This window comes from Myotis brandtii, unplaced genomic scaffold (assembly GCF_000412655.1).
Source record: "Myotis brandtii unplaced genomic scaffold, ASM41265v1 scaffold509, whole genome shotgun sequence".
In the NCBI taxonomy this organism is placed as follows: Eukaryota; Metazoa; Chordata; class Mammalia; order Chiroptera; family Vespertilionidae; genus Myotis; species Myotis brandtii.
In genome coordinates this window covers 494,706-504,391 of record NW_005369409.1, presented here as the reverse complement: position 1 = coordinate 504,391, position 9,686 = coordinate 494,706, and the positions used below count along the sequence as shown (strand labels likewise).

Sequence of the window (9,686 nt, the reverse complement as noted above, 5' to 3'; positions counted from 1 at the left end):
CACAAGCCAGGCTGACGGCTGCCAGCACAGCGGTGGTGGCAGGAGCCTCTCCTGCCTCCTCAGCAGCGCTAAGGATGTCCGACTGCAGCTTAGGCCTGCTCCCCGCTGGCAAGTGGACATCCACCAAGGGCTCCCGGGCTGCCAGAGTAATGTCTGACTGCCAGCTTAGGCCCGATCCCCTCGGGGAGTGGGCCTAAGCCAGCAGGTGGACATCCCCTGAGGGGTCCCAGACTGGGAGAGGGCACAGGCCAGGCTGAGGGACACCCCCCGCCCTGAGTGCACAAATTTTTGTGCACTGGGCCTCTAGTCTTCATTATAAAGCCCCCCCCCCCCAATCCAAATTACACAGGCTTCCTGTGTGTTCCCAATATCTCCCCTATCATGGCACTAATTGGGCAGTCTTCCCCACTACAATATTAGCCCTCTTCTTCAGCACTGTGGACCAAAGTTCTAACACTGTGCTGACACATGGTAAGCATTCAATTATTTGTGGAATGAATTATCAACAGATCATTACATACCTTACAAATAAGTACTTGGAGGGAAGGATGTCTATAAATGGAATCTTTTTGAAAATGATTGACCTGTTGTCCACAAGCTGTGCAGCTCACAATCCCATGAAGCCCATCTTCTAGGAGAAATGAGTGGCTGTTATTAACACATATACATACATACAAAAAGCTATTTACATTGGTCATAATTTTGCAACTTTCGTATTGGAAATGAAATATATCATAATCCTTGGGAAAATGACATTTGGACATAAGTAAAAAGGTTAATAATTTTATTCACTTACTAAAAATAAGACAATCTTAGCAAATCTCAGAGATACAAATTCTAACTTGTTTCCCTTTACAAATGCAAACCCTATTTCTCACAACAACTCAATATAACATGAGACTCCATAAAAGAAGTTCTAAAAACAGGGGTGAAGAACTCTTCATTTTGTTATTGATTTTCAAATAAATTCAGATCTTGAAGAATCAAGAACCAAGTGATATATATAGAACAGATTCTTTTTCAACCCTATACTAAAGTTAGGTATGCCATATAGGTTTTATTCTCAAAATAGAATTGTCTACACAGTTATTTTCAATATAGTATGTGAAAACTTGATAATATTATATTACCAATTTGTTCCCAAGATTTACTTCAATATTATCCACAATTCCCATTAAGCTGCCTTATTTTTGTGTTTATTCCACTGTCTACTCCATAGCTGCACTGACTATTTCCAAATAAGACTTGTAGGTACACCTATCTTGGCAGCAAAACCACAGAATGGTTGAAGGAAGGAAGGGACAGCCCCATGGGTATTTGCAGAAAAACAGATTGAAGGTAACCTAAAGAACAAATCATAAGAGGAAAACTCTACTGCCTCACTCTCATCCCTCGTGCTGCTTAAGACAGTGCTTCGCAATCTGAGCTGAACATTAGAATCATCTGGTGAATCTTTTTAAAAATCAGATAGTCATCCCCCACCCCTAAACTACTAAATGGAAATCCCCTAAAAAATTATTTTAAGTTTTACCAATGATTCTGATGTGCAACCAAGATCTTGATCAAAGTAAGGAGGTAGATTATGATTCAAAACAAGCCAATAAAATGCCTGCATTCACAAGTAAAAGAGAGACAACTAAAACAAAAAATACAAACTGTCTATCCCTAAATAAAAGATAAAAACAACATAACATTTTTCACCTATTAATTTCTTATTTTGTTTTCTTACTTTTAAGGTCCAAATCACTTATGGGCCCAAATATTATCACAAATATTTTTATTTTGCAGAGGTTACAAAAGTTTATCCAAGGTATAAGGGTACCACCATACTTTCCAGAAAATATAGAGAATTTGACTTACTACATAAGCTGCTAACATTATATTTTAAATCATATTGTCCTGTATTAGTGTTTGATCTTGAGTATTCATATATTTTGTGTTTTAACATAAATAAATATACAGTGTGCTTTTTCATTTAAAATAATTGCTTTCAGATAAACTAGCAAGATGAATAAAAGCTAGAGTTTGAATATTCACTCAATGTTAGATAATATTTATTAAGCATCTTCTATGTGCTTTTTGCACATATATCACTCAAGAATTAAATAAAACTAGGTGATACATTGAAGAATTTCTCCCAAATGTGCACAAGGAATCATATAGAGGAAAGTCACTGCAGTATTAATTAGGAAATTAGAAAAAAACTGGAAATAACGTCACATTTGGGAAATAGACAGTGGTTTACTAATACAACAGAATTCTACAAAGCAGTAAAAAATAAAACAACTAGATATACACTTACTGGCATGGATACATTTCAAAAACAATGTTGAATGGAAAATGTTGCAAAAGTATATATACAACATACTATTTTGTATATGTTTAAAAGAAAAATAAATGCTTTATGAATATATGTACAGAAAAAACATAAAAACATGCATGGAAATCACACATACACACACACACACACACACACACACGCATGCATACAAACTTCAAGATAATCATTACCTGAAGGGTGGTAGGAAAGGGAAATTGATGAGAGTAAGACTGAACCAATATTTCAGCTAAGCAAATATTGTAAAATACTGAAATATTCCTTTGATTTATGTACTTGTTTCTATATGTTTTAAATTTTTATTTTTAGATATAAAATCTTAATGATTATAATACAGTATGTACATAAAAAGGAAGCATTGTTGTTTTTGAACTCAATATATTTTAATAATTTTAAAGAGGAAACAAAATTATTGAGAAATATAGAAAATCAGATATAAAGTATATTTTCAAATAGTTAAACTAAGAAAAGGATGTCAAAAGAGACTATGGTACTTAAACAACAGTGGCTCCTAAAATGGTCAAAATAGCTATATCTTTGTGTTTAATTTTATTTCAAATCAATATAAGAATATTTTATATATAGTTTATATTCTTGACAGTTTCCTAAGTTAGGCTTCAATTTTTGAGCTAACTTTCCTTGGAAGTCTGAATATTAACTAGCAACTCAGTACTTCAGATCACTAGTTTACTCATACAAGTATATATAAGTGAACATAGTTAAATTTTCTGTGTGATTTCTGACAGCTTAAAGATATACCAAATCATTCAGACAAAAACTAACATAAAAGATTTAAGTGCTACAATATGGCTATAAACATAGGTATTTCCTTAAGCACAATGTAAACATTCTTATACAGAACACTCAATAAAATGCTCTAGAAACTTATCAGCTCAGATCAAATACCAGCAGCATATCAAAGTGGCACTAGGAACACCCTCACCAAAAACTTTGGTTCTTTTTAAATCTCCTTATCCATATTTCAAACACTGGCTGCTCCAGAGTCCCTCCCCAGAAGACACCATTTAGGTATTAATTTTAATACAATATAGTACACTTAATTATGTGTCCTCTCTAGAGGACCCATGATCAGAAAAAAATAAACTCTTATTACTGGTCCTTACTATCATTTTCTACTTGCCATTTCTCTTGTTTTTAGAATACTATTTAGTTTTGGTGAGCTTTGTTGCTGCAATAGTAATTACCCTTCTATAAACTAGATTCTCAATAAATCTTTCTTATATTTGAAAGAGATAGAACTCCCCATTGTGGACAAAAAAACTAAACATTTCCTTGATTTCCTTTCACAACTAATAAATTATTTAACCTGAAAACTGATCATAAATTTTATAAATACTGATATGTTTTACTAGTCCTATCAAGATAATCATACAGCACTGAAATAAAAATCTACAAAAAATTTCACCAATATAAGAACCATGCTATAATTTCACAATGAACAGGATAAATATTAAGCAGACACACTTCCATTACACTTCTACTCAGAAATTTAGTGTCATGTTCTATCTTATAGAGATTGGTTCCTTTTATAGTCATGGATTCTGGCTCTGTTAACATGCCCCAAAAATACATATAGACACTATTTAAAAATCACAAACAATGGGATACATACTCCATTGTCATGAATTTCTAAATGAATTCTACTTATGCTAACTTTCTACAGATGATAAGCCAATATAATTGTGTGTATAAGTGAGAGTAGACAGACAAAGGAAGAGACGACTCAGGGAAATGTAGCTCCCTTATCTTTTCTACTCAACCTGCACTGCTATCCTTAGATCAATAGCTCTCCAACTTTAATGTACATAAGAAGAAACTGGGACAAATTTCTGACATCATCCCTAGAAATTCTAATTTGTTGGGAATGGAGTCAAGGGACTTGAATTTTTAAAAAGCACCCCAGGTAACAGTAATGCAAATGTTCATCACTCTGTGAAACAATGTTTTAGATATGTATAAAGTTACATGAAGGCCACAGGCAAGATTTTGTCCAAATCTAAAATTATTTCGGGGTGAGGGAACACATAGTATTCTGACATATAGGCAATACAGAACTAACATGTGCAAAAAGGAAATGCTAATCTTCTGGAGATAACTTAATAGCCACTGAAGGCAAAGGTGTTTTGATAAATGGTATTAACCTTTTCTGCTTCAGAGCTCAGAGAGAATCAGAAGTTATTTTTAAGTAGTGCTTTTAATAAACAATGGGCAGAAAAGTGGAGGTATTTTTAGTAAGCACATCAGATTTTCCAATATGGTCATAAACAGCAATTTAAATTCATGTTTTCATTTTCACTTGTATTTACCTCCGCGTTTTTTGAGATTTTCAGTTTTCATTTTACTTCTGCTTCTAAATTCAGGCCCTTTAAAATCATCTTTGTCTTCATTCAGCACTGGCTCTGGTTGTACAATCACTGTACCTAGAATGATTTCATTTAAAAAACCATTACACATATTAAATGTGCACGTGAAGTACAAGACTTCAGTTCAGATAAAGCCAACATTGCTGGTACATAGTTTTGTTTCTTTCAAGCTTTCAATACTTGTATAAGGACCTCTTAAGTGAAAATAAAACAGGGAAATAGTAAAAGGGCCAGGTGTCAACAATCAGATTACTTTTTGGAATATTGCTCATAAAAATGGGAGATGGAGGTATTATAAAGTAATAACATAAATGTGTGAATAAAGCAGAAAGTCTCAGCCCAATTCTGATTTTTATAGTGCCTATATGAACATCCATGCTAAGTTCCATAAAGAGTTTATAAAATAAAATGACCAGATGGGAAATTTAAAAAAAAAACAAAACCCTATTCTTCTCATAATCCAAATTCTAAACTACAAAAAAAGATGTTTGAGGTTTCTTTTTATTTCTCAATTATAGTTGACATTCAATATTATATTATTTTCAGCTATACAACACAGTGATTAGACATTTATATAACTTACAAAGTGAGAAAAAGATTATTAAGAGATGTTTTATATTGCTTTGGATGAGAATAATGGGGGGCAATGTGAGAAGTTAATTCTGATATTATTGCTATAACTATTCTGAGGCCTTTCCCAACTAGTATGTCAAAGTTTCAGTAACCTACAAAGTCCTTAAAGAGTTCCATACAAAAGGTTTCTTTGAGATACTTAAGTTTAAGTGCTCTAACAATAAACTGTAGGATGACATCCATTGTTAGTCCCTATGGAAATATTTTAGAAAGACTATACTTCCTTAGCTATAAAGCATGTGAATTTAAGACAGAGGTTGTTCATTTAATTTTTCATTTTAATCTCTCAAGAAAAAATAAAGCAGGGATATAGAAAAAGGGTCCAGGTCTCACATTTATCTACATTGCTGAGCTTAATAATTGTGCATTATGGCAACAATTAAGAAAGTAAAACCTGGTAGTCAGGGGAGGTTCCCCTGACCCATGTGTCCGTGTTATTCAGCAAGCAGATTTTCGCAAGGAATAGCAATCTAGTTAAATGAATTTCTGAGAAAAGGGAAAGGAGACACAAAGGATTGAGTTTTTACAAACGAGTGAATTTACACAACCTCCAAAAAACTTAATCTACAACAACCATTTCACATATATACTCTCAGAGAAGCCACAGCACTTGAAAAAAGTTAAAGATTTATAACTAACAAAAAATATTAGGATTCTTTCTGAAGTTTCTCCTCTAAATGGAAGCAAAGCAGCAGAGTGGAAAGAGCATTCACTAGCTTTGGATTCAGGCAGACCTGGGTTCAAATTCTAGCTTCTCAATTTAAAGCTGAAAAAGTTCCTTGAGCTCTGAATTTTTCCTTCATCTCTACAAATAGAAACAATATCTACCTTACAGCACTGTTTTGAGGATTAAATGAGTTAATTTTGTAAGAATCTGGTATCTATACACACTCAATATATAATCATTAACAATAATTACAATCACCTAAACTTAACTTCATGGAAAGAGTTTATTTCTGGTTTAGTGGGAGAGTATTATGCTTAGGTCAAGTTAGTAACATCCCATACTAACTTTCTTCCACAACATCATTAAAAGAAAAATTTGAATTCCTAGTTCTTAGCTCACCCAGTGGCCATCATAAAGACACCCAGTAACAACCACTGACAATGAAGCAAGCCAAAGTAAATCACTGCCTATAGGACTCAGACTCCCATGTTAGCAGTTTCTGCCCTTGGCTAGCAAAACCATTATATAATATTTATCATAGATTATTTGCAAAACCATGTAAATGGTAGGCCCATCAATTTTTCTTCTATCTTTCTTCTTTCTCTCATTTACTCATTTTTCTTCACTTCATTCCTCAGCTACTGTAACTTCTAATTGGTCTTAGTCAAGCAATGTCTTATCCTCCTACCCACCATTTTTTAAAATTTCTGTAGTCAAAAAAAGTGTCATAAAAACATAAGTACAGACAGAGAACAAAATTTACTAAACACTGCTGTCAAAATAAATTTGAAAAATCTGCTAAGAGCCATAAACTATTTAATAAAGAAAAATAATCCAAACTTTTAACTCTGAAACACCGTGAAATTACCAACACCCTTGTCATTCTCTTATGAGGAAATCATTCCACTCTCAGACTCGGACTATGAAAAACTCAAGATTTTCATTTGGCTTTTTTGACGCAATTCAATTAACTGTTTAAAGGTTAGAACTGCAACAGTCGAGAAATATATGACAAGGCTTTTTAAAGGGATAATTACAAAAAATACACCTAAATCTATCTTTAATAGTTAACTTTAGCTTTGACTCTTAGGAAATTTAAGAATACAGTAAAACTAAACTCAATTTTAAATGTTTTTGTTAAAAAGTTTTCAGAATATTCATTATGTTTTTCTACAAAGCAAGCACATTAAAATTTACTGAACCAAAACTTAATATATTAAAATTTTAAACCAACTTCTAAAATCATGTATAATGAAAACTAAAATCCCTTTTCTAGAACCCAATCGAAAGAGAAAGTATTGTTCTTTCAAAGCTGACTGAATATTCTAAATTAATAACCTCAATAACACATTATCATTACCATACTAATACATTTCCATCACTATTAAAGTGCCAGGTTGGTCCTTTACACACAGTTAACAGAAATCAAGTTCCAATTTTATAACAATGATTTTTTAAAATACATTTCAACTTAAATTCATATGAAAAAATAATACACATTACCTTTTGGCAAGCTTTGCATAGTAATATCATTTTCTGAATTGTCATTAGAAGCATCTTCATTTACAGTCTCATCCAAAGGTTTTTCATCATCTGATTCTACATACTTTGTTACAATTGAAGGTTTCCTATGAAAGAATTACGTCCATAGAATTATGGACACTTCTGACAATTGGAACAACACCCAAAGAATATAAATAACAGGTTTAGATTGAGCAGTGGCTCTTAAGCAGGAAAACATATAAAAATCACCTAGGGAAGCATACATCTCTATTCCATATTACTGAAGATTACAACTCAGTAGGTAGGACCAGGACATGTGCATTCAAATAAGCTACCGAGGGATTGTGAAGGAAACTCCCAGTTAAGAATCATTACTTTAGAGCAGGGGTCTTCAAACTACGGCCCGCGGGCCACATGCAAATACAAATATTGTATTTGTTCCCGTTTTGTTTTTTTACTTCAAAATAAGATATGTGCAGTGTGCATAGGAATTTGTTCATAGTTTTTTTTTAAACTATAGTCCGGCCCTCCAACAGTCTGAGGGACAGTGAACTGGCCCCCTGTTTAAAAAGTTTGAGGACCCCTGCTTTAGAGAATAAGTTAATAACAATCAAGCTGTGTTTATTAAAAGATATTCCCATCCTGTCCAGGTAGGTAAGCTGGTTAGAATACTGTCCAGATATCCCGGCTTTGGTTGCAAGTTCAATCCCCGGTAAGGAGACATACAAGAATCAACCAATGAATGCATGAATCAATGAAGCAATGAATCAATGTTTCTATCTCTTCCTCTCTTCTCTCTCCCTCCTTCTCTCTCTCACTCTCTCTCTCAAAATCTATAAATAAAATTTTTAAATGATCCCAAATGCTTCAGAGCAGGACAGTTTTAAAAAAGAGAGACAGTCCCACTGATCAGAAACAACAAAAGACCAATAAAATAAATTGAAAACTTCTAATAAGAACTATACTACACAGCCCAGCCAGTGTGGCTCAGTGGTTGAGCATCGACCTATGAACCAGGAGGTCAGGGTTCGATTCCTGGTCAGGGCACATGGCCAGGTTGTGGACTCGATCCCCAATGTGGGACATGCAGGAGGCAGCAGATCAATGATTCTCTCATATCATTGATGTTTCTATCTTTATCTCCCTCTCCCTTCCCCTCTGAAATCAATAAAAATATATTTTTTAAAAGAATTATGCTACACAGTATAGTATGCATTATAGTATGCTTGGAAGTAGTTTCAGTCATTATGTACAATTCACTGGCAATTTTACACAGATAAGTATTTTTACCATTCTTTGATCTCCTTATAAATTCCTCATAACTATAATGGCTACCACTCCCAATCTTAGACAATTTCGCATAACCCTAAAAAAACCATACTGCCTCATGAGGCATTCAATATTTCATCTCCCTTTTCCTCCTTTTTCAAAGCACATATATGATGTAAAAGAAGTGATATAAATATAATAAAGGCCACTAGCACCTAATAAATCCTTCCCAGAAAATTCAATAAAAATTCAAAATCAAAATGAATTAATAATTATTGAAGCCAAGTGATAAATAAAAGATTCATTCTACTATTCTGCGCATTTTAATATGTATGTTTGTATAAAATAGTTTACTTAAAACAAGAGTACTTCAAGTAAGTTTAGAAAAAAGTTATTCTTAGAAAAAAATACAACCTGAAAAATAAATTAACTTTTCCCCCTGCAATATCAACCAACCTCTTTGATCGTGATGATCCTGATGATTTGGATTTTCCTGAAGAGCTAGATCCCTAAATGTGAGAAATAAATACAGAGGTGATTAAGACTTTCAAAGAAACACCCCTACAATTAACTAGTAACCTATGCCAAGACCTCTGATACAGTAATATAGTGAGTGTGTGAATGTGTGTGTATATCCTATATAATAAAGCTGTAATATGCAAATTGACCATCACACCCTCACACAATATGTCCGACCCCATGTGGTCAAAATGGCCGCCCCATGTGCTCACAAGATGGCCGCCACAAGATGGCTGGCAGGGGAGGGCAATTGGGGGCGACCAGGCCTGCAGGGGAGGGCAGTTGGGGCGACCAAGCCTGCAGGAGAGGGCAGTTGGGGCGACCAGGCCTGCAGGAGAGGGCAGTTGGGGGCGACCAGGCCTGCAGGGGAGGG

General features: G+C 34.1%; 1 protein-coding gene across 7 annotated transcripts in view; it reads right to left on the bottom strand.

The window, feature by feature from the left end:
* ATRX (alpha thalassemia/mental retardation syndrome X-linked) overlaps nt 1-9,686 on the bottom strand; it is a 304,287-nt gene that overhangs the window by 226,711 nt on the left and 67,890 nt on the right. For 2 of the 7 annotated variants that reach the window (XM_005877140.2, XM_014548451.1), the window contains exons 4-7: nt 9,251-9,303; nt 7,526-7,650; nt 4,666-4,779; nt 522-631 (exon numbers count right to left, since the gene is read on the bottom strand). In XM_005877140.2, the coding sequence (XP_005877202.1) occupies nt 522-631; nt 4,666-4,779; nt 7,526-7,650; nt 9,251-9,303 (402 nt within the window). Of the gene's footprint in view, nt 1-521; nt 650-4,665; nt 4,780-7,525; nt 7,651-9,250; nt 9,304-9,686 lie in introns of all 7 variants that reach the window. The other 5 variants (XM_014548452.1, XM_014548450.1, XM_005877141.2 and 2 more) reach the window with 4 other exon arrangements.